Consider the following 23,030-nt stretch of genomic DNA (forward strand, 5'->3'; position numbering starts at 1 on the left):
AAGGTATGAACAATGGGCCAAATAGAGTCCAGGGTTATCTCATCCACGTGAAATCTGCTGCTGAAAATCGATGTGACCTCTGCTACACTGTCATCCCAATTCCCACCTTCTGTGTCCTATTTGTCTTTTGGTAGAAGCTTAGATCTGTGTGCTGTCTCTATGTGTCTCTCTTGGGCCAGATTATCAAAATGAATCATTGCCTGCACACCTCTTATATTTCTATTTATTTTCCTGGTGTTGACTAGGTCTGATGAAATATGATTCTTTTTGCATTTGATCCTCACTGCAGCAAGCAGCACCTAATTCAGCTGTGTCTATCTCTTTAAAGAAGAGTAATACTATTTTGAAACTTCAATCTTCTATACAGCAACACTACAAACCATAGACCATACAACCTGTCTTCATAGACAATAGTAATCTTACTTTCAGCCAATTTAATGGCATTTCATTCATCTCCAAATAGAAGAATTCTGATGATTTTAATGTAGTTCTAATTTTGTTTTATGCATACTTAAAGTATTGCTTTCATTTTCAGGTATTTTGTTTGTAGAATACCCTGATCACTGAGGTTACATGTGTGTGTAGAGTGATACATGACAAAGAATCCATAATTTTAAGAAGTCTCCCCTGATGCAAAATATTTATTCAGGAGAAACATTATATTATCTCGGAATCAGCAGGAAGTCAATGTTCTAACTTTGTGGTGGTTTATTTTATAAAAATAGATCTTCCAGGCTACATAAATTCATCTTTAAATTTATAAACATCAATATAAAGATGTTGAACCTCCCCAATTATTATTAATATTGATAGATCATAATGAAGTCATTCTACCTATCCACTTAAGGCACTCATGTGCAGAAGACAAAATACTAGCTAAATACAGACTTCAAGTAACACAAATAAAGCATAATATTGCTTCGTTAGCTGTTGAGAAATATCCCTTAGAGACATTAGAGCTGGTGCCTAAGACATATTTTAGAACTTATATTTTTAATGAGATATTTCCAATGTTCAAACCTTGTACTTGAAGTAGATCACAGAACATGTGCTCACTCCCTCTGGAATACTTTGCCTCTCCAAAACTACTACTGACAAAGAAGGAAGGGAAGGAGGGAGGGAGGAAGGAAGGAAGGAAGGAAGGAAGGAAGGAAGGAAAGAAGGAAGACATGTTCTATAAGAGGTTAGGGTTAATTTTACAAGTAAGTTGTATAAAATACATGCATCAGGCATTTATGATCAACATATTATTTGTAAATTTTACTAAAAAACAATTCCTGGGAATATGTTCATTATAGTTTCCTGTGCTAAAAGAAAATTAACAAGCTATTTTTTGTATACTATTGAATTCTTTAAAACTGATAAACAAATACATTTTGGATTCTAATAATGTGAAACTGTTGATTCTCTAAAATAATCATTAGCATTTTTATCCCTATAGGTTTTAGAAAGTTAGAAATTATAAAGGTGATCTATATCAAGAGTATTTTATTCAGAGATAATGCTATCCCATTAAGTAATCCCACAGAAGTTCCCGCAATTGTATGCCACAACTTCCCACACAAGAAATCCCACAGCAAACCATGATGACTGTGAAATCAATAGGGTACAAGACTCTGCTCACTAAATATATAGGCTGCTTGCAATTGAAAAATGAGTTCTAACTGTATAACAAATCCATATTCCTTTCCCTACAATGACCAGACCAATAGCTAGATTTTTGTTTTCAAACCATGTGAAAATTGGTTAAGTCTAGATTCAAGCCTAATTTATTTCCTGAATGAGTCTCAAAATATATGGAGTCACTGAAAATTTTTATGACCAGAGAGATACATATTTTCAAACGTTGCTTGTGCTCAGCTACTGGTGAGTAGAGTAATTTTGTTTGAGGTGCTGTGATCAACTCATTGTGCACTGCTATTGAAGCCATTTAAGAATGGCAGGGTTTCTTTGGCTACATTTCAAGATTACCTCTGTAGCAGTTTATTTTTACATATATCAAAAAAGCCCCAATTCCTAATTGCAGAGGTAATTTTGCTATCTGTTTCATACATCTCACAAAGATTTTCAACAGAATTCAAGTATATAGCCAAGTAGTTAGCTTCTCAAAGTAAGAGGATATTCCTTTTGTAATTAGATGTATCTGTGTGAAACAAATCTGAAAAATCTTATTAGACAAAAATTCTATTAGTATCTCTTCATATGAAGCTAAGAGGGAATCTCATTAAAGTAATTAGTGTGTGGGAGAAGTTAATATAAAAAATATAAGGGGAGAAAATATACACTTTTTTGTTTTACACATAGGTGGTTATTTTTTTCATAAGAAATATTCTTCAAAATAAAAGGTAACACTGGAAATAACCCAGATGCCAAACTAGTGAATGATTAAACAGACAGTCATGTATCCATGCAATAGAAAACTTTTCAGCAATAAAAAGGAAAAAAAAAACACTGATACATGCCACAACATGGATGCACCTCAAAAACATTATGCTAAGTGAAAGAAGACAAACACAAAAGATCACTTGCAATATGATTCTATTTATGTAAATATCCAGAGAAGGCAATCCCATAGAGACAAAAAGGAGATTAGTGGTTTCCAGGAGCTGGGAATGGGAAAGGAGATTAATTGTAAATGGGCATGAGGGGTATTTTGGGGGTGATTGAGGTGTTCTAAAATAGATTTTTGGTAATGGTTGTACGATTCTGTAAATTTACTAAAACTCATCGATGCATACAATTAAAATAGATGAATTTTATTATATGTAAATTATACTTCAATAAAGGTGTTAAAATATGGACATGATAGATATAGACAGATTTAAAGAGAAAAAATAAATAAAGCAATTAGTGTTTTACTAGGAAGTGATCTGATTATTTAATATATAGATATTAATAAGCATGTCAAATTTGTTTCTCCTAATTTTATGCCAATTAGCAGTAAATGTTGGTTCATTTTTCACGGATTCTTTACTGAAACATTTATTTTGAGAAATGAGAGGCAGCTGGGAAATAGGTATGACTTCCAGTTATGAGTTTTCCATCATTTAGCTTTAGAAACAAAATCTTTATAGAGATAAAGGAAACATAGTGAAAATTTTGAGCTGTTAGTTTATGAACCTTCTGATATTAATTTTTCTTGCAGAAGAGGTACCCATTCAAATTCCAATGATGAAGTCACCCCTGGACAAGATCCAACTGACTCCTGGGCAAGCATTGCCTCCTGGATTCCCTGGACCATTGATTTTTGCTGATAGTCTGTCCTCTGTGGAGACTCTGTTGACCAACATTCAGGTCAACAATATTTCTATAAACAAAATAAATGTAATACAAGACATTAGCACCTACATAAATTATTTCATATTTGAGAAATTAAAACAGATAAGATGAACTGCATGTCATTTGCTGTATTTTGACAGGGTCTACTGAAAGTGGCTTTGGATAATGCTCACATCCAAGAGAAGCAGACTCAACAAGAAAAAAAGGAACTGCGAATGGAGCTCTATAGAGAGAGAGAAATTAGAGAAAACCTTGAAAGACAACTCGCAGTTGAGCTTCAAAGCAGAAGTAAGTTTAACAAGTTCAATATAAGTGAATAAGGTAAGATTGTGTTGGAGATATTTTCAGTACTAATAGAAATATTCTCAGGGATAGCCAGGAACTGCTGAAAACAAATGACAAGCTAAGAATCAAATACTGTGTGCAATCCACAAAGTAAAATGTTTACACTATTTCTCTTTGTAATTAAACATAATGAGCAAGATCTACACTTCATTTCTGGAAAAATGAATATGCTTACTTCTCTCACAATTTCACAAAATACTCCTGGAGATATATATATATATATATATATATATATATATATATATATATATATATATATATATATATATATATATATTCGAACAATTCCTTATGTATTAAATGCTTACACTTTGCCAAGAACAATGTCAGATTCTGGGGTTAGAAGATAAAACTCAGTCCCTGTCCTTGAAAGATTTATATTTCAGGAGACTAGCACAACCAACCAGCTAATTATAAGGCAAAGTGGAAAGAACAATGATGTACATCATATATGCTTATATAGAGAGGGGGTAGATAGCTCAGCTTGGTGGTGTGGGGAATTGATGGTCGAAGGTTTTCTGATGTTGACACTTGAACCTGAGTCTTGAAGAATCAGTAAGCCAAGAAAAGCATGAGAGTAACTGAGTGATCTGGTCATTCTAGAACAATGAACATAGGCATGGAGGCAAGAAGCCTCAAACATGGTCAAATATATACAGTGTATTAATACCATGACTTTGAGTTTTATGAAGTGAATGTTGGGGAATAGTGCATAACAAAAGTAGAGGGTAAATTATAAAGGCCATTTTCTTTTGTTAACAACTTTATTGGAGAATAATTGCTTAACAATGGTGTTTAGTTTATGTTTATAACAAAGTGAATAAGCTATACATATGCATATATCCCCATATCTCCTCCCTCTTGTGTCTTCCTCCCACCCTCCCTATCCCACCCCTCTAGGTGGTCACAAAGCACCAAGCTGATCTCACTGTGCTATGCAGCTGCTTCCCACTAGCTACCTATTTTACTTTTGGTAGTATATATGTCAGTACCACTCTCTCACTTCGTCCCAACTTGACCTTCACCCCTCTGTGTCCTCAAGTCCATTCTCTACGTCTGCATCTGTATTCCAGTCCTGCACCTAGGTTCTTCAGAAAAAAAAAATTTGTTTCTTTTTTAGGTTCCATATATATGTGTTAGCATATGGTATTTGTTTTCTCTTTCTGACTTACTTCACTCTGTATGACAGACTCTAGGTCTATCCACCTCACTACAAATAACTCAACTTTGTTTTTTTTTAAAGCAGAGTAAAATTCCATTGTATATATGCACCACATCTTCTTTATCCACTCATCTGTCAGTGGACACTTAGGTTGCTTCAATGTCCTGGCTATTGTAAATAGAGCTGCAATGAACATTGTGGTACATGACTCTTTTTAAATTACGGTTTTCTCAGGGTATATGCCCCGTAGTGGGATTGCTGGGTGGTATGGTAGTTCTATTTTTAGTATTTTAAGGAATTTCCATACTGTTCTCCATAGTGGCTGTATCAATTTACATTCCCACCAACAGTGCAAGAGGGTTCCCTTTTCTCCAAACCCTCTCCAGCATTTATTGTTTGTAGATTTTTTGATGATGGCCATTTTTATTGGTGTGAGGTGATACCTCATTGTAGTTTTGATTTGCATTTCTCTAATGATTAGTGATTCTGAGCATCCTTTCATGTGTTTGTTGGCAATCTGTATATCTTTGGAGAAATGTCTATTTAGGTCTTCTGCCCATTTTTGGATTGGGTTGTTTGTTTTTCTGATACTGAGCTGCATGTGCTGCTTGTAAATTTTGGAGATTAATCCTTTGTCATTTGCATCTTTTTCAAATATTTTCTCCATTCTGAGGGTTGTCTTTTCATCTTGTTTATGGTTTCCTTTGTTGTGAAAAAGCTTGGAAATTTTTTAGGTCCCATGTGTTTATTACTTTTTTTATTTCCATTTCTCTAGGGGGTGGGTCAAAAAGGATCTTGCTGTGATTTATGTCATAGAGTGTTCTGCCTATGTTTTCCCCTAAGAGTTTTACAGGTCTGGCCTTACTTTTAGGTCTTTAATCCATTTTGATTTTCTTTTTGTGTATGGTGTTAGGGAGTGTTCTTAATTTCATTCTTTTACATGTAGCTGTCCAGTTTTCCCAGCACCATTTATTGAAGAGGGTATCTTTTCTCCATTGTATATTCTTGCCTCCTTTATCAAAAATAAGGTGACCATATGTGTGTGGATTTATGTCTGGGCTTTCTATACTGTTCCACTGGTCTATGCTTCTGTTTTTGTGCCAGTACCATAATGTCATGATTACTGTATTTTTGTAGTATAGTCTGAATTCAGGGAGCCTGATTCCTCCAGCGCCATTTTTTTTCCCCTCAATATTGCTTTGGCTATTCGGGGTCTTTTGTGTTTCCATACAAATTGTGAAATGTTTTGTTCCAGTTCTGTAAAAAATGCCACTAGTAGCTTGACAGGGATTGCATTGAATCTGTAGATTGCTTTGGGTTGTATGCACATTTTTACAGTGTTGATTCTTCCAATACAGGAACATGGTATATATCTCCATCAGTTTGTATCATCTTTAATTTCTTGTGTCAGTGTCTTATAGTTTTCTGCATACAGGTTTTTGTCTCCTTAGGTAACTTTATTCCTAGGTATTTTATTCATTTGTTGCAGTATTAAATGGGAGTGTTTCCTTAATTTATTTTTCAGATTTTTCATCATTAGTGTATAGGAATGCAAGAGATATCTGTGCATTAATTTTGTATCCTGCTACTTTACTAAATTCACCGAACAGTTCTAGTAGTTTTCAGGTATCGTCTTTAGGTTTCTCTGTGTATAATATCATATCATCTGCAAACAGTGACAGATTTACTTCTTCTTTTCCAATTTGGATTCCTTTTATCTCTTTTTATTCTCTGATTGCTGTGGCTAAAACTTCAAAAAGTATGTTGAATAATAGTGGTGAGAGTGGGTTACCTCTTTTTCCTGATCTTAGTGGGAATGGTTTCAGTTTTTCACTATTTAGAATGATGTTGGCTGTGGGTTTGTCATCTATGGCCTTTATCTTGTTGAGGTAAGTTCCCTCCATGCCTACTTTCTGGAGGGTTTTTATCATAAATGGGTGTTGAATTTTGTTGAAAGCTTTTTCTGCATCTATTGAGATGATCATGTGGTTTTTATCCTTCAGTTTGTTACTATGGTATATCACATTGACTGATGTGTGTATACTGAAGAATCCTTGCATTCATGGGATAAACCCCCCTTGATCATGTAGTATGATCCTTTTAATGTGCTGTTGGACTCTATTTGCTAGTATTTTGTTGAGAATATTTGCATCTTTGTTCATCAGTGATATTGGCCTGTAGTTTTCTTTCTTCATGACTTCTTTGTCTGGTTTCGGTATCAGGGTGATGGTGGCCTCATAGAATGAGTTTGGGAGTTTTCTTCCCTCTGTTATATTTTGGAAGAGTTTGAGAAGGATAGGTGTTATCTCTTCTCTAAATGTTTGATAGAATTCGCATATGAAGCCATCTGGTCCTGGGTTTTTGTTTGTTGGAAGATTTTTAGCACAGTCTCAATTTCAGTGCATATAATTGGTCTGTTTATATTTTCTATTTCTTCCATGTTCAGTTTCGGAAGGTTGTGCTTTTGTAAGAATTTGTCCATTTCTTCCAGGTTGTCCATTTTATTGGCATATCGTTGCTTATAGTAATCTCTCATGATCCTTTGTATTTCTGCAGTGTCAGTTGTTATTTCTCCTTTGTCATTTCTAATTGTATTGATTTGAGTCTTCTCCCTTTTTTTCTTGATGAGTCTGGCTAATGGTTTATCTTTTTTTTTTGTCTTCTCAGAAAAGCAGCTTTTAGTTTTATTGATCTTTGCTATTGTTTCCTTCATTTCTTTTTCATTTATTTCTGATCTGATATGTATGATTTCTTCCTTCTGCTACATTTGGGGATTTTTTGATCTTCTTTCTCTAATTGCTATAGGTGTAAGGTTATGTTGTTTATTTCAGATGTCTCTTGTTTCTTGAGGGTAGGATTGTATTACTGTAAACTTCCCTCCTAGAACTGCTTTTGCTACATCCCATAGGTTTTGGGTCATAGTGTTTTCATTGTCATTTGTTTCTAGGTATTTTTTGATTTCCTATTTGTTTTCTTCAGTTTTCTCTTTGTTATTAAGTAGTGTATTGTTTAGCCTGCATGTGTTTGTGTTTTTTACAGATGTTTTCTTGTAATTGATATCTAGTCTCATAGCATTGCAGCCAGAAAAGATACTGGATACAATTCCAATTTTCTTAAATTTACCAAAGCATGTTTTGTGACCCAAGATATGATCTCTCCTGGAGAATGATCTCTCCATTGGTTAAAGTGGGGTGTTAAAGTCCCCTACTATGACTGTGTTACTGTCTATTTCCCCTTTTATGGCTGTTAGATTTTGCCTTATGCACTGAGGTGCTCCTTTGTTGGGTGCATAAATATTTCCAATTGTTATATCTTCTTCTTGGACTGATCCCTTGATAATTATGTAGTGTCCTTCTTGTCTCTTGTAATAGTCTTTATTTTAAATTCTATTTTGTCTGACATGAGAATTGCTACTCCAGCTTTCCTCTGATTTGCATTTGCATGGAATATCATTTTCCATCCCCTCACTTTCAGTCTGTATGTGTCCCTAGGTGTGAATGGGTCTGTTGTAGACAGCATATATACGGGTCTTTTTTTTTTTTTTTTTTGTGGTACGTGGCCCTCTCACTGCTGTGGCCTCTCCCACTGTGGAGCACATTCCCCTGACATGCAGGATCGGCAGCCACAGCTCAGGGGCCCAGCTGCTCCGCAGCATGCAGTATCCACCCGGACCAGGGCATGAACTCATGTCCTTTGCATCGGCAGGTGGACTCTCAACCACTGAGCCACGAGGGAAGCCCCACGGGTCTTGTTTTTGTATCCGTTCAGCCAGTCTGTGTCTTTTGGTTAGTGCATTTAATCCATTTACCTTTAAGTTAATTCTTGATATGTATGTTCCTATTACCATTTTCTTAATTGTTTTGGGTTTGTTATTGTAGGTTTTTTCCTTCTCTTCTGTTTGCTGCCTAGAGAAGTTCCTTTAACATTTCTTGTAAAGATGGTTTGGTAGTGCTGAATTCTCTTAGCTTTTGCTTGTCGATAAATATTTTAATTTCTCTGTCAAATCTGAATATGATACTTGCTGGTAGAGTAATCTTGGTTGTAGCTTTTTCCCTTTCATCACTTTAAATATGTCCTTCCACTCCCTTTTGGCTTGCAGACTTTCTGATGAAAGATCAGCTCTTAACTTTATGGAGATTCCCTTGTATGTTATTTGTTGTTTTGCCCTTGCTGCTTTTAATATTTTTCCTTGTATTTAATTAATTAATTTATTTATTTTTATTTTATTTTTTTTGTGGTATGTGGGCCTCTCACTGTTGTGGCCTCTCCTGTTGCAGAGCACAGGCTCTGGATGCACAGGCTCAGCAGCCATTGCTCACGGGCCCAGCCGCTCCGTGGCATGTAGGATCTTCCCAGACTGGGGCACGGACCTGTGTCCCCTGCATCGGCAGGCAGACTCTCAACCACTGCGCCACCAGGGAAGCCCTGTATTTAATTTTTGATAGTTTGATTAATATGTTTCTTGGCATGTTTCTCCTGGTATTTATGCTGTATGAGACTCTCTGTGCTTCTTGGACTTGATTGACTATTTCCTTCCCATATTAGGGATGTTTTCATCTATAATCTCAAAATATTTTCTCAGTCCCTTTCTTTTTCTCTTCTTCTGGGACCCATGCAATTCAAATGCTGGTGCAAGTAAGGTTGTCCCAGATGTCTTTGAGACTGTCTTCAATTATTTTCATTCTTTTTCATTTATTCTGCTCTGCGGTAGTTATTTCCAAAATTTTATCTTACAGTTTGTTTATACGTTCTTCTGCCTCAATTATTCTGCTATTGATTTCTTCTAGAGAATTTTAAATTTCATTTATTGTGTTGTTCATCTTTGTTTGCTCTTTAATTCTTCTAGGTCCTTGTTAAACGCTTCTTTTATTTTCTCCATTCTATTTACAAGACTTTTGATCATCTTTACTATCATTACCCTGAATTCTTTTCCAAGTAGACTGCCTATTTCCTCTTCATTTGTTTGATCTGGTGGGTTTTTACCTTACCCCTTCATCAGCTGTGTGTTTCTATGTCTTCTCATTTTGCTTAACTTACTGTATTTGGGGTCTCCTTTTCACTAGTTGCAGGATTGTAGTTCCCATTGTTTTTGGTGTCTGTTCCCAGTGGCTAAGGTTGGTTCAGTGTGTTGTGTAGGCTTCCTGGTGGAGGGACCTAGTGTCTATTTTCTGGTGGATGAGGCTGGATATTTTCTTTCTGGTTGGCAGGACTGTGTCCGGTGGTGTGTTTTGGGGTGTCTGTGTCCTTATTATGATTTTAGTCAGCTTCTCTGCTAATAGGTGGTGTTGTGTTCCTGTATTGCTTTTTGTTTGGCATAGGGTGTCCAGCACTGTATCTTGCTGGTCATTGAGTGGAGGTGGATCATAGCATTGAGATGGAGATCTCTGGGAGAGCTTTTGCCATTTGATATTATGTGGAGGTAGGAGGTCTTTGGTGGACCAATATCCTGAACTTGGCTGTCCCTTTGTGCCCAGAGCACCAGGGCCCTGTCAGCCACATGGCTCAGAAGGAAATTTAGGAGAAAAGAAAGAAAAAAGTAAAATTAAAAAATTAAAAAGTAATAAAAAGAGAAAAAAATAACAAAGAGAGTAGCAGCCAAACCAAAAAGCAAATCCACCAATGATAAAAAGCACTAAAAACTATACTAAAAACAAAATAATACAAACAAAAAAACCAGACATACAGATCTCTAGGACAAATGGTAGAAGCAAAGCTATACAGACAAAATCACACAAAGAAGCATGCACATATACACTCACAAAAAGAGAAAAAGGAAAACTATATATATATATATCGTTGCTCCCAAAGTCTACTGCCTAAATTTTGGGATGATTCTTTCTCTATTCAGGTATTCCACTGATTCAGGGTACATCATGTTGATTGTGGAGATTTAATCCAATGCTCCTGAGGCTTCTGGGAAAGATTTCCCTTTTCTTCTTTGTTCACACATCTCCTGGGGTTCAGGATTGGATTTGGCCCCGCCTCTGTGTGTTGGTCACCTGAGGGCATCTGGTTTTTGCTCCATAAGGATGATTTTAAAGGAGCAGCTGATTAGGGAGCTCTGGTTCACTCAGGCCAGGGGGAGGGAGGGGTATGGATGAGGGGCGAACCTACAGTGGCAGAGGCCAGTGTGACATTGCGACAGCCTGAGGCACACTGTGTGTTTTCCCGGGGAAGTTGTCCCTGGATCACAGGACCCTGGCAGTGACAGGATGCAGAGGCTCCTGGGAAGGGTGGTTTGGAGGGTGACCTGTGCTTGCACACAGGCTTCTTGGTGGCTGCAGCAGCAGCCTTAGTGTTTCATGCTCATCTCTGTTGTTTATTCTGATAGCCGTGACTCGAGCCCATCTCTGGAGCTTGTTTAGGTGGTGCTCTGAATCCCCTCTCCTCACGCACCCAGATACACATGTCTCTTCCCTCTTAGGCAGTTCCAGACTTTTTACTGGACTCCCTCCTGGCTAACTGTAGCACACTAGCCCCCTTCAGGTTGTGTTCACACAGCTAATTGCAGTCCTCTCCCTGGGATCTGAACTCTGAAGCCCGAGCCTCAGCTCCCAGCCCCCACCCATCCCGGCCGGCAGGTGAGCAACCAAGCCTCTCAGATTGGTGAATGCTGGTCGGCACAATCCTCTGTGTGGGAATCTCTCTGCTTTTCTCTCTGCTTCCCTATTGCTGTGCTCTCATCTGTGGCTCTGAAGATTCCCCCACGTCACCCCTATTCTCCGCCAGTGATGGGGCTTCCTATTCTGTGGAACCTTTTCCTCCCACAGGCCCCTCCCAGTGGTACAGGTCCCATCTTTATTCTTTTGTCTGTTTTACTTTTTTTTCTTTTGCCCTACCCAGGTACATGGGGAGTTTCTTGCCTTTTGGGAAGTCTGAAGTATTCTGCCAGCATTCATTAGGTGTTCTGTAGGAGTTGTTCCACATGTACATGTATTTCTTATGTATTTTGGGGGAGAAAGGTGATCTCCACGTCTTACTTTTCCACCATCTTGAGGGTCCACGCATAAAGGCCATTTTTAATCATGTAAAAGATTAGCTTAGACTTTGTCCTGTAGGTTATGGGAAGTATTAAAAGATAAGCAGTGGATTGATCTGGTCTGCTTTCAATCAGATAGACCACTCCGGTGTTGGGAATAGATTAGATGGGACTTGGAGTAAGACTACAAACAAGGAAACTATGTAAAAGGGGATTGCCCTTATCTAGGCTGTGGTGATGAGGGCTGAATAGGGTAGCATAAGTATGGATGGAGACAAAAGTGAGAGAATGGAAAATATTGTTCACAAATAGAAATAACTTACTAACAATTGGTAGGCATTTGATAATCTATAGATGTGGATAATGAGACTAACGTATCAAAACCAGAGAAAATTCAAAACTTTAACCAACAATTTTCACCTCTTCCTTATATTTACCATAAAATACAAAACAGCAGCAAAAGTGACTAATGTGCTTTTCAGCTTCTTTCTCTTCTTTGCTTATTCTTCTATAGAATGATCACAAAGCAAAAGTCAATTAAAAGAGTTAAAGAGTGGGAATGAGAGGCAAAAAAGGAGAGAAAATTCACAACCCAGAAAATGCCTCCCTAAACTAGGAAGAATTACTCCAGTTGAGTGAAATCCACTAACTTTATACTATTCCAATATAGCCTATTATATTCTGAAATTTGCATCAAGAAATTGAAATTTTACTGTATATTTTCCTTAAGACCTAAGAATTATTAGTTCAGTTCAAAATGGAAATTCAGTCATTACATCTAAAAAGAATTAAACCTCTTCTTATCTTGCCAAAGTCATTAAATATTACTAAACAGAAGCTAAATTGTCTTTCTAAAGTTTGGAGAAATTAGTTTATTTCTGATATTTGGGATGCAATATATATTATTATGATTAGGAGTCATAAAAGCACATTTCTTTAGTAGGGAAATTATTTATACTAAAGTACCTAATATGTTAAATATAATAACATTCGCAAATTGACTTAGGAAAATCTACTACATATAGTAAAATTGGCTTCTAACTTTTAGGGATCTACTCATACCGATTTCTATTTACTAACTTCTTATAGAGTCTTCGGGTCTGTCTTTATAATTGGTATCATAACTATTGTCTTTTAAAAAGTCTTAGACATTGTAGATGTAATATTGTATCTATTATCAGATTTCCTATGAAGCATTTATATTTAATAAATTTAGCAATTATTATGATATAATAATTATACCACTACTAATATTCTATCATCATTACTACTACTGTCATTACTGTCACTACTACTATTACCATCACTAGCTAATGATTATCAATTGTCTGCTATGTGCTAAGCACTGTTTTTAACATTTTTCATCTTATGACTAGCATAATGAAAAGAAACTACTCTGTTATCCTCATTGATTTAGAGAAACTATCTGCTTCATCTCTATGAATCTCAGCATCATCATCTACTACAATAGTCGACTGCATGATCACTTAAATTCCTTTCTAGTTGTCTAAATATCTCCTACCCAGTAAACCTACTTTTTAGGACAAAGGGTGAGCTATTTATCTAAAGTCATATGATTGAAAAGTAAAATGGAGAAAATTGATATTGTAGTTAAAAAGTAATGTCTCTCTAAGTTTTTAGAAAAAAATAGTAGCAACATATATACATATATAAAAATCATATGTAGAACTGTATATACATATATAGTAAACTATATATATATATATATATATATATTATATATAATTATGTATATAGTAAGAATCCCTATGAGTATCTTTTTTTAAGGAAAACATTATTTCACACTTATATATTCCTTCTAACTACTTTTTGTTCCTAGCCAGAATGTGTTACTTGAAATAAATATATGTTATAATATTCTTTGCAGTTTAAACACTTAGAATCAAAGAATGATAGAGCTACAAGAGAGTTTGGAGCTCATCTGTCTTGGTCCTTGATGAACTATATGGTCCCCAGGCTTTGAAACAACTACCTATATGATCTTTGGCCCTCAAGCTATGAGAACTACTAGTTCTGGGATCTTGAATAAATTTCTTGACCTCTCAAGGACTCAATTCCCTCATCTATAAAAATGGAGATAACAATATATTCCTTGCTGAGTTGTTGTAAGTTTTAAATGAGATATAGTCCTAGAAAAATGTTCAGTACATGGTAGGTCCTAAATAAATTAGAGTTATTATTTTTACATAATTTTAATGTAATATTCTGTGGCATTGTTTATAATATATGGAATCATAAATTTCAAGGGAATCAACATATGGAATGCTTTTGAATAAATAATTTTACTAGAAGCAAAATTTTGTCTTATCAAGGACATTGCTATACATTAATTTGAATAAATCTATGCTTTTGATTTAAATAATTTACTAAAAGCTTTATTTGAATGATGATAATCAAGTATAATTATGATAGTAAAATATTTTTATGCTTAACCTTATTTAATAGTATTTTATGAAAAATAACAGAAACCAGACATTCTCGGTGTCTTTATTCCAAGATTCCCATATTGTTATTACTTTAGTCCTCTGAACTTTTGTCTTAAATGAACATAAATTTAGATGAGTAAATGACTCTCTTCAAGTTGCTGAAGGTAATTTATATGAAAAGACATTGAACTGTGAGATAAATACAACTGAAACTCAAATTAGCATCATATTCACTTTAGTGCAATCAAAATATTTTGATTGTATTTGAATAATTTTAATATTTTTAAAATGTCATATACTTTGTAATTTTGTTTAATGTTCCTTGAATATTTTTCTATTGTCCTAATATCAATATCTTAAATTTTTACAACTGATTTAGGATGAATGTGAAGGTCGGTCTGCTTAGAACCCTGCAATGAGCCAATATATTGCTGGAGCCCAGTAATTCTGTTTGAGAAATTATCACAGATTTCAAGGTTTCAGAGAATAGTAACAATCATACATTAGGGCAGTTAAAGTTTCTAGTTAAGACATAAGGCCTTGAGAGTTGAGTTTTTGGAGATTAATTTAATTAATTAATTTTGGAGATTAATCCTTTGTCAGTTGCTTCATTTGCAAACATTTTCTCCCATTCTGAGGGTTGTCTTTTGGTCTTGTTTATGGTTTCCTTTGCTGTGCAGATGCTTTGAAGTTTCATTAAGTCACATTTGTTTATTTTGTTTTTATATGCATTTCTCTAGGCCGTGGGTCAAAAAGGATCTTGCTGTGATTTATGTCACAGAGCGTTCTGCCTGTTTTCCACTAAGGGATTGGAAGTTTCTGGCCTTACATGTAGGTCTTTAATCCATTTTGAGCTTATTTTTGTGTATGGTGTTAGGGAGTGATCTAATCTCATACTTTTACATGTACCTGTCCAGTTTTCACAGCACCAATTATTGAAGAGGCTGTCCTTTCTCCACTGTACATTCCTGCCTCCTTTATCAAAGATAGTGTGACCATATGTCCATGGGTTTATCTCTGGACTTTCTATGCTGTTCCATTGATCTATCTTTCTATTTTTGTGGCAGTACCATACTGTCTTGATTGCTGTAGCTTTGTAGTGTAGTCTGAAGTCAGGGAGCCTGATTCCTCCACCTCCGTTTTTCGTTCTCCAGATTGCTTTCACTATTCAGGGTCTTTTGTTTTTCCAAACAAATTTTGAAGTTTTTTGTTCGAATTCTGTGAAAAATGCCAGTGGTAGTTTGATAGGGATTGCTTTGAATCTGTAGATTGCTTTGGGTAGTAGAGTCATTTTCTCAATATTGATTCTTCCAATCCAGGAGCATGGTATATCTCTCCATCTATTTGTATCATCTTTAATTTATTTCATCAGTGTTTTGTAATTTTCTGCATACAGGTCTTTTGTCTCCTTAGCTAGGTTTATTCCCAGATATTTTATTCTTTTTGATGCAATTGTAAATGGGAGTGTTTTCTTGATTTCACTTTCAGATTTTTCATCATTAGTGTACAGGAATGCCAGAGATTTCTTTGCATTAATTTTCTATCCTGCTACTTTACCAAATTTATTGATTAGATCTAGTAGTTTTCTGGTAGCATCTTTAGGATTCCCTATGTATAGTATCATGTCATCTGCAAACAATGACAGCTTTACTTCTTCTTTTCCAATTTAGATTCCTTTTATTTCCTTTTCCTCTCTGATTGCTGTGGCTAAAACTTCCAAAACTATGTTGAACAAGAGTGGTGAGAGTGGGCAGCCTTGTCTTTTTCCTGATCTTAGTGGAAATGGTTTCAGTTTTTCACCATTGAGGATAATTTTGGCTGTGGATTTGTCATTTATGGCCTTTATTATGTTGAGGAAAGTTCCCTTTATGCCTACTTTCTGCAGCGTTTTTATCATAAATGGGTGTTGAATTTTGTCGAAAGCTTTCTCTGCATCTCTTGAGATAATCATATCATTTTTCTCCTTCAGTTTGTTCATAAGGTATATCACATTGATTGATTTGTGTATATTGAGGAATCCTTGCATTCCTGGAATAAACCCCACCTGATTATGGTTCATGATCCTTTTAATGTATTGTTGGATTCTGTTTGCTAGTATTTTGTTGAGGATTTTTGCATCAATGTTCATCAGTGATATTGGCTTGTAGTTTTATTTCTTTGTTATATCCTTGTCTGGTTTTGGTATCAAGGTGATGGTGGCCTTGTAGAATGAGTTTGGGAGTGTTCCTCTCTCTGCTATATTTTGGAAGAGTTTGGGAAGGATCCTGTTAGCTCTTCTCTAAATATTTGATAGAATTCACCTGTGAAGCCATCTGATCCTGTGCTTTTGTTTGTTGGAAGAATTTTAATCACAGTTTCGATTTCTGTGCTTGTGATTGATCTGTTCATATTTTCTATTTCTTTCTGACTCAGTCTTGGCAGGTTGTGCATTTCTAAGAATTTGTCCGTTTCTTCCAGCTTGTCCATTTTATTGGCATAGAGTTGCTTTTAGTAATCTCTCATGATCTTTTGTATTTCTGCAGTGTCAGTTGTTACTTCTCCTTTTTCATTTCTAATTCTATTTATTTGAGTCTTCTACCTTTCTTTCTTGATGAGTCTGGCTAATGTTTTATCAATTTTGTTTATCTTCTCAAAGAACCAGCTTTTAGTTTTATTGATCGTTTCCTTCATTTGCTATCGTTTTGCTATCGTTTGCTTCATTTCTTTTTCATTTATTTCTGATCTGATCTTTATGATTTCTTTCCTTCTGCTAACTTTGGGGGATTTTGTTCTTCTTTCTCTAATTGCTTAAGGTGCAAGGTCAGGTTGTTTACTCGAGATGTTTCCTGTTTCTTAAAGTTGGATTGTAGTGCTATGAACTTCCCTCTTAGAACTGCTTTTGCTGCATCCCATAGGTTTTGGGTCATTGTGTCTCCATTGTCATTTGTTTCTAGGTATTTTATTTTATTTCCTCTTTGATTTCTTCAGTGATCACTTCGTTATTAAGTAGTGTATTGTTTAGCCTCCATGTGTTTGTATTTTTTACAGATCTTTCCCTGTAATTGATATCTAGTCTCATAGCATTGTGGTCGGAAAAGATACTTGATACAATTTCAAATTTCTTAAATTTACCAAGGCTTGATTTGTGACCCAAGATATGATCTTTCCTGGAGAATGTTCCATGAGCACTTGAGAAACATGTATATACTCTTGTTTTTGGATGGAATGTCCTATAAATATCATTTAAGTACATCTTTTTTAAAGTATCATTTAAAGCTTGTGTTTCCTTAATTATTTTCCTTTTGGATGATGTGTCCATTGTTGAAAGTGGGTGTTGAAGTCCCCTACTATGAGTGTGTTACTGTCGATTTCCCCTTTTATAGCTGTTAGTTTTTGCCTTCTGTGTTGAGGTGCTCCTATGTTGGGTGCATAAATATTTTCAATTGTTATATCTTCTTCTTGGATCAATCCCTTGATCATTATGTAGTGTCCTTCTTTGTCTCTTCTAATAGTCTTTATTTTAAAGTCTATTTTGTCTGATATGAGAATTGCTCCTCCAGTTTTCTTTTTATTTCCATTTGCATGGAATATCTTTTTCCATCCCCTGATTTTCAGTCTGTATGTGTCTCTAGGTCTGATGTGGGTCTCTTGTAGACAGCATATATATGGGTCTTGTTTTAGTATTCATTCAGCCAATCTGTATCTTTTGTTGGGAGCATTTAGTCCATTTACATTTAAGGTAATTATAGATATGTATGTTCCTATTCCCCTTTTGTTACTTGTTATGGGTTCGTTATTATAGGTCTTTTCGTTCTGTTGTTTTTCTTGCCTAGAGAAGTTCCTTTAGCATTTGTTGTAAAGCTGATTTTGTGGTGCTGAACTCTCTGAGCTTTTGCTTGTCTGTAAAGATTTTAATTTCTCCATCAAATCTGAATGAGATCCTTGCTGGGTAGAGTAATCTTGGTTGCAGGTTTTTCTTCTTCATCACTTTAATTATGTCCTGCCACTCCCTTCTGGCTTGTAGAGTTTCTGCTGAGAGATCAGCTGTTAACCTGATGGGGATTCCCTTGTGTGTTATTTGTTGTTTTCCCCTTGCTGCTTTTAATATGTTTTCTTTGTGTTTAATTTTTCACAGTTTGATTAGTATGTGTGTTGATGTATTTCTCCTTGGATTTATTCTCTATGGGACTCTCTGTGCCTCCTGGACTTGATTAACTATATCCTTTCTCATATTAGGGAAGTTTTCAACAATAATCTTTTCAAATATTTTCTCAGTCCATTTTTCTTTTTTCTTTTCTTCTTCTGGAACCCCTATAATTTGAATGTTGGTGCGTTTAATGTTGTCCCAGATGTCTCTGAGACTGTCCTAATTTCTTTTCGTTCTTTTTTCTTTATTCTGCTCTGCAGCAGTTATTTCCATTATTTTATCTTACAGGTCACTTATCCGTTCTTCTGCCTCAGTTATTCTGCTATTGATCCCTTCTAGAAAATTTTTAATTTTATTTATTGTGTTGCTCTTCGTTGCTTGATTCATCTTTAGTTCTTCTAGGTCCTTGTTAACTGTTTCTTGCATTTTGTCTACTCTATTTCCAAGATTTTGTATCATCTTTACTATCATTATTCTGAATTATTTTTTAGGTAGACTGCCTATTTCCTCTTCATTTGTTAAGTTTGGTGTGTTTTTATCTTGCTCCTTCACCTGCTGTGTGTTTTTCTGTCTTCTCATTTTGCTTATCTTACTGTGTTTGGGTGTCTCCTTTTTGCAGGCTTCTGGTTCGTAGTTTGCGTTGTTTTGATGTCTGTCCTCAGTGGCTATGGTTGTTTCAGTGGGTTGTGTAGGCTTCCTTTGGACGGGACTGGTGCCTGTGTTCTGGTGGATGAGGATCGATTTTGCCTTTCTGGTGGACAGGTCCACGTCTGGTGATGTGTTTTGTGGTGTCTGTGACCTTATTATGATTTTAGGCAGCATCTCTGCTAATGGGTGGGTTTGTGTTCCTGTCTTGCTAGTTGTTTGTCATATGGTGTGCAGAACTGTAGCTTGCTGGTCGTTCAGTGAAGCTGGGTGCTAGTGTTGAGATGGAGATCTCTGGGAGATTTTTGCCATTTGATATTATGTGGAGCTGGGAGGTCTGTTGTGGACCAGTGTCCTGAAGTTGGCTCTCCCACCTCAGAGGCACAGCACTGACTCCTGGCTGCAGCACCAAGAGCCTTTCATTCACCCGTCTCATAATAAAAGGGAGAAAAATTAGAAAGAAAGGATCAGTAGAAGTAGAAAGAAAGAAAGAAAGAAAGAAAGAAAGAAAGGAGGGAGGGAGGGATGGAGGAAGGAGGGAAGGTAGGAAAAAAAGAAAGATGGAAGATAAAGTAAAATAGAATAAAGTATGATAAAATATAAGAGTTATTAAAATAAAAAAATAATAATTAAAAAACACGGATGGATAGAACCCTGTGATAATTGGTGGAAGCAAAGCTATACCGACAAAATATCACTCAGACGCATACACATAAACATGTACAAAAAGAGGAAAAGGGGAAAAAATCATCAATCTTGCTCTCAAAGTACACCTCCTCAATTTGGGATGATTCATTGTAAAAAGAAGAAAAGAGGAAAAAATTATAAATCTTGTTCTCAAAGTCTACCTCCTCAATTTGGGATGATTCGTTGTCTATTCATGTATTCTACAGTTGCAGTGTACATCATGTTGATTGTGGATGTTTAATCCGCTGCTTCTGAGACTGCTGGGAGAGATTTCCCTTTCTCTTCTTTATTCTCACAGCTCCCGGGTCTCAGCTTTGGATTTGGCCCCGCCTCTGCTTGTAGGTCACCGGAGGGCGTCTATTCTTTGCTCAGACAGGATGGTGTTACATGAGCAGCTGCTTCAGGGACTCTGGCTCACTGAGGCTGATGGGAGGGAGGGTTACGGAGTGCAGGGCGAGCCTGTGGCGGCAGAGGCCAGCGTGAGTTGCACCAGCCCGTGGTGTGCCGTGCGCTCTCCAGGGGAAGCTGTCCCTGGATCCCAGGACCCTGGCAATGGCGGGCTGCACAGGCTCCCTGTAAAGGGGGCGTGTACAGTGACCTGCGCTCACTCACAGGCCTCTTGCTGGCAGCAGCAACAGCCCCAGCATCCCACACCCGTCTCTGGGGTCCGCACTTTTAGCCACGGCTCACGCCCGTCTCTGTAGCCTCTTTAAGCAGTGCTCTTAATCCACTCTCCTCGTGCACCAGGAAACAAAAAGGGAAGAAAAAGTCTCTTGCCTCTTCAGCAGGTCCTGTCATTTTCCCGGACTCCCTCCCGACTAGCCGTGGTGCACTAACCCCTTCAGGCTGTGTTCACGCCGGCAACCCCAGTCCTCTCCCTGCTCTCCATCCCAAGCCGGAGCCTCAGCTCCCAGCCCCGCCCACCCTGGCGGGTGAGTAGACAAGCCTCTCGGGCTGGTGAGTGCTGGTTGGCACTGGTCCTCTGTGCGGGAATCTCTCCGCTTTGCCCTCCGCACCTCTGTTGCTGTGCTCTCCTCCACTAATCCAAAGCTTTCCCCCTCCGTCACCCGCAGTCTCTGCCCATGAATGGGCTTCCTAGTGTTTGGAGACGTTTCCTCCTTCACGGCTCCCTCCCCCTGGTGCAGGTCCCGTCCAGTTCTTTTGTCTCTGTTTATTCTTTTTTCTTTTGCCCTATCCAGGTACGTGGGGAGTTTCTTGCCTTTTGGGAGGTCTGAGGTCTTCTGCCAGCGTTCAGTAGGTGTTCTGTAGGAGTTGTTCCACGTGTAGATGAATTTCTCATGTATCTGTGGGGAGGAAGGTGATCTCCACGACTTACTCTTCCACCATCTTCCCCTCTCCTCCTGCCATTGGTAATTTGATATGGATTGCATTGAATCTGTAGATTGGTTCCAGTGCCATAGTCATTTTCACAGTGTTGATTCTTCCAATCCAAGAGCATGGTATATCTCTTCATCTGTTTGTATTGTCTTTGATTTATTTCAACAGTGTTGTACAGTTTTCTGCATACAGTTCTTTTGACTCCTTAGGTAAGTTTATTCCTAGGTATTCTATTCTTTGTATTGCAATGGTAAATGGGAATGTTTCCTTAATTTCTATTTCTGATTTTTCATTGTTAGTGTATAGGAATGCAAGATATTTCTGTGCATTAATTTTGTATCCTGCTACTTTACTAAATTCATTGGTTAGCTCTAGTAGTTTTCTGGTAGCATCTTCAGGATTTTCTATCCATAGTATCATGTCATCTGCAAGCAGTGATGGTTTTACTTCTTCTTTCCCTGTTTGGATTCCTTTTTTTGTTTGTTTGTTTCTTTTTCTTCTCTGATTTCTGTGGCTAAAACTTCCAAAACTATGTTGAATTATAGTGGTGGAGTGAGCACCCTGTGTTGTTCCTGATCTTAAAGGAAGTGCTTTCGGTTTTTCACCAATGAGAAGGAAGTTGGCTGTGGGTTTCTCATATATGGCTTTTATTATGTTGAGGTAGGTTCCCTCTATGCCCACTTTCTGGAGAGTTTTTATCCTAAATGGGTGTTGAATTTTGTCAAAAGTTTTTCTGCATCTATTGAGATTATCATATGGTTTTTATTCTTCAATTTTTTTAGTATCACATTGATTGATTTCCATATATTGAAAAATCCTTGCATTCCTGGAATAAACCCCACTTGATCATGGTGTATGATGGTTTTAATGTGCTGTTGGATTCTGTTTGCTAGTATTTTGTTGAGGATTTTTACATCTATGTTCATCAGTGATATTGGCCTGTTTGTTTTTTGTGACATCTTTCTTTCGTTTTGGTATCAGGGTGATGGTGGCCTCATAGAATGTGTTTGGGAGTGTTTAAAGACATACAAAGTTTTGAAACTCAATAAATATCATTAGATTTTCTGTGTTTTGAAATATGTATAGGAATAACCTGATGAATAATAAGAATATTTTTCTTAATCAATTTATAAAATGTTTCAAGCTATCACTAAATTCCTGTAGTCAAAGTAGAAAACAATCTTCCGCCACTACTACCACCACCATACAAATACATGTATGGTGTTGGTAGAGCATACTTACTGGAGATGTGAAAGCAAAAATAAGTTGGTTGCATGATAGAATACTCTTTGGTTGAGTCTTATGATAATTGGACTCAAAAGAAGGTAATCTTATGTTGACTCATACATTTATATATCTCTCTGAATCTGTATCTATGGTTTTTAATTCATCAAAACCGGCAACCTGATTTCAATGATTAAGCCTTTGCAAACTATTTCCATTTCCATATTTTAGCTACCATGCAAAAGCGCCTGAAGAAGGAGAAAAAAGCGAAGAGAAAACTACAAGAAGCCTTGGAATTTGAATCAAAGCGAAGGGAGCAAGTGGAGCAAGCATTTAAGCAAGGCACTACCAGCAACAGTGGATTGAGGATGTTGAAAGGTAATGTCTGTATTGCATCTTCACACTCAAGGTACACAAAGCAGAGAGAGGGAGAGAGCCAGGGAGGGAGAGAGGGAGAAGGAACAGAAGGAGGGAAGGAGGGAGTGAGGGAGAAGCTTTGTCCAGGAATACAGTAATTAAAAAATCAATTTGAGGCCAAGTGCTTTAGTTCATTAATTAAATCTGTCAAAACAAGCCCTATTCTGGGAGATATAAATAGTCTAGGAACAGGAAATCCTGCTGCTTTTTGCAGAAGAAGTAATATTGATAACTTCCCTGCACTTAAAATGTAAGTGTTTTAGGTCCATTCGTGTTAAAATATGCTGATGTTTGGTGTACTTTATTTTAATGAGCTTTAGAATGCTGGTTCATTTAATGCAGATTGCATCAGTGATGAGGGCTTAAAGAGTGCTTGGTTGA

At 36.8% G+C, this 23,030-nt stretch overlaps 1 protein-coding gene across 2 annotated transcripts in view; it reads left to right on the forward strand.

The window, feature by feature from the left end:
* The window catches only part of DACH2 (dachshund family transcription factor 2), a gene marked incomplete at its 5' end in the record, with an annotated part of 679,019 nt that overhangs the window by 622,736 nt on the left and 33,253 nt on the right, over nucleotides 1–23,030 (forward strand). For both annotated transcript variants that reach the window (XM_082610726.1, XM_082610727.1), the window contains 3 exons: nucleotides 3,146–3,294; nucleotides 3,420–3,567; nucleotides 22,464–22,610. In XM_082610726.1, the coding sequence (XP_082466852.1) occupies nucleotides 3,146–3,294; nucleotides 3,420–3,567; nucleotides 22,464–22,610 (444 nt within the window). The remainder of the gene's footprint in view (nucleotides 1–3,145; nucleotides 3,295–3,419; nucleotides 3,568–22,463; nucleotides 22,611–23,030) is intronic.

Source organism: Mesoplodon mirus (assembly GCF_964341445.2).
Source record: "Mesoplodon mirus genome assembly, chromosome: X".
NCBI lineage: Eukaryota > Metazoa > Chordata > Mammalia > Artiodactyla > Ziphiidae > Mesoplodon > Mesoplodon mirus.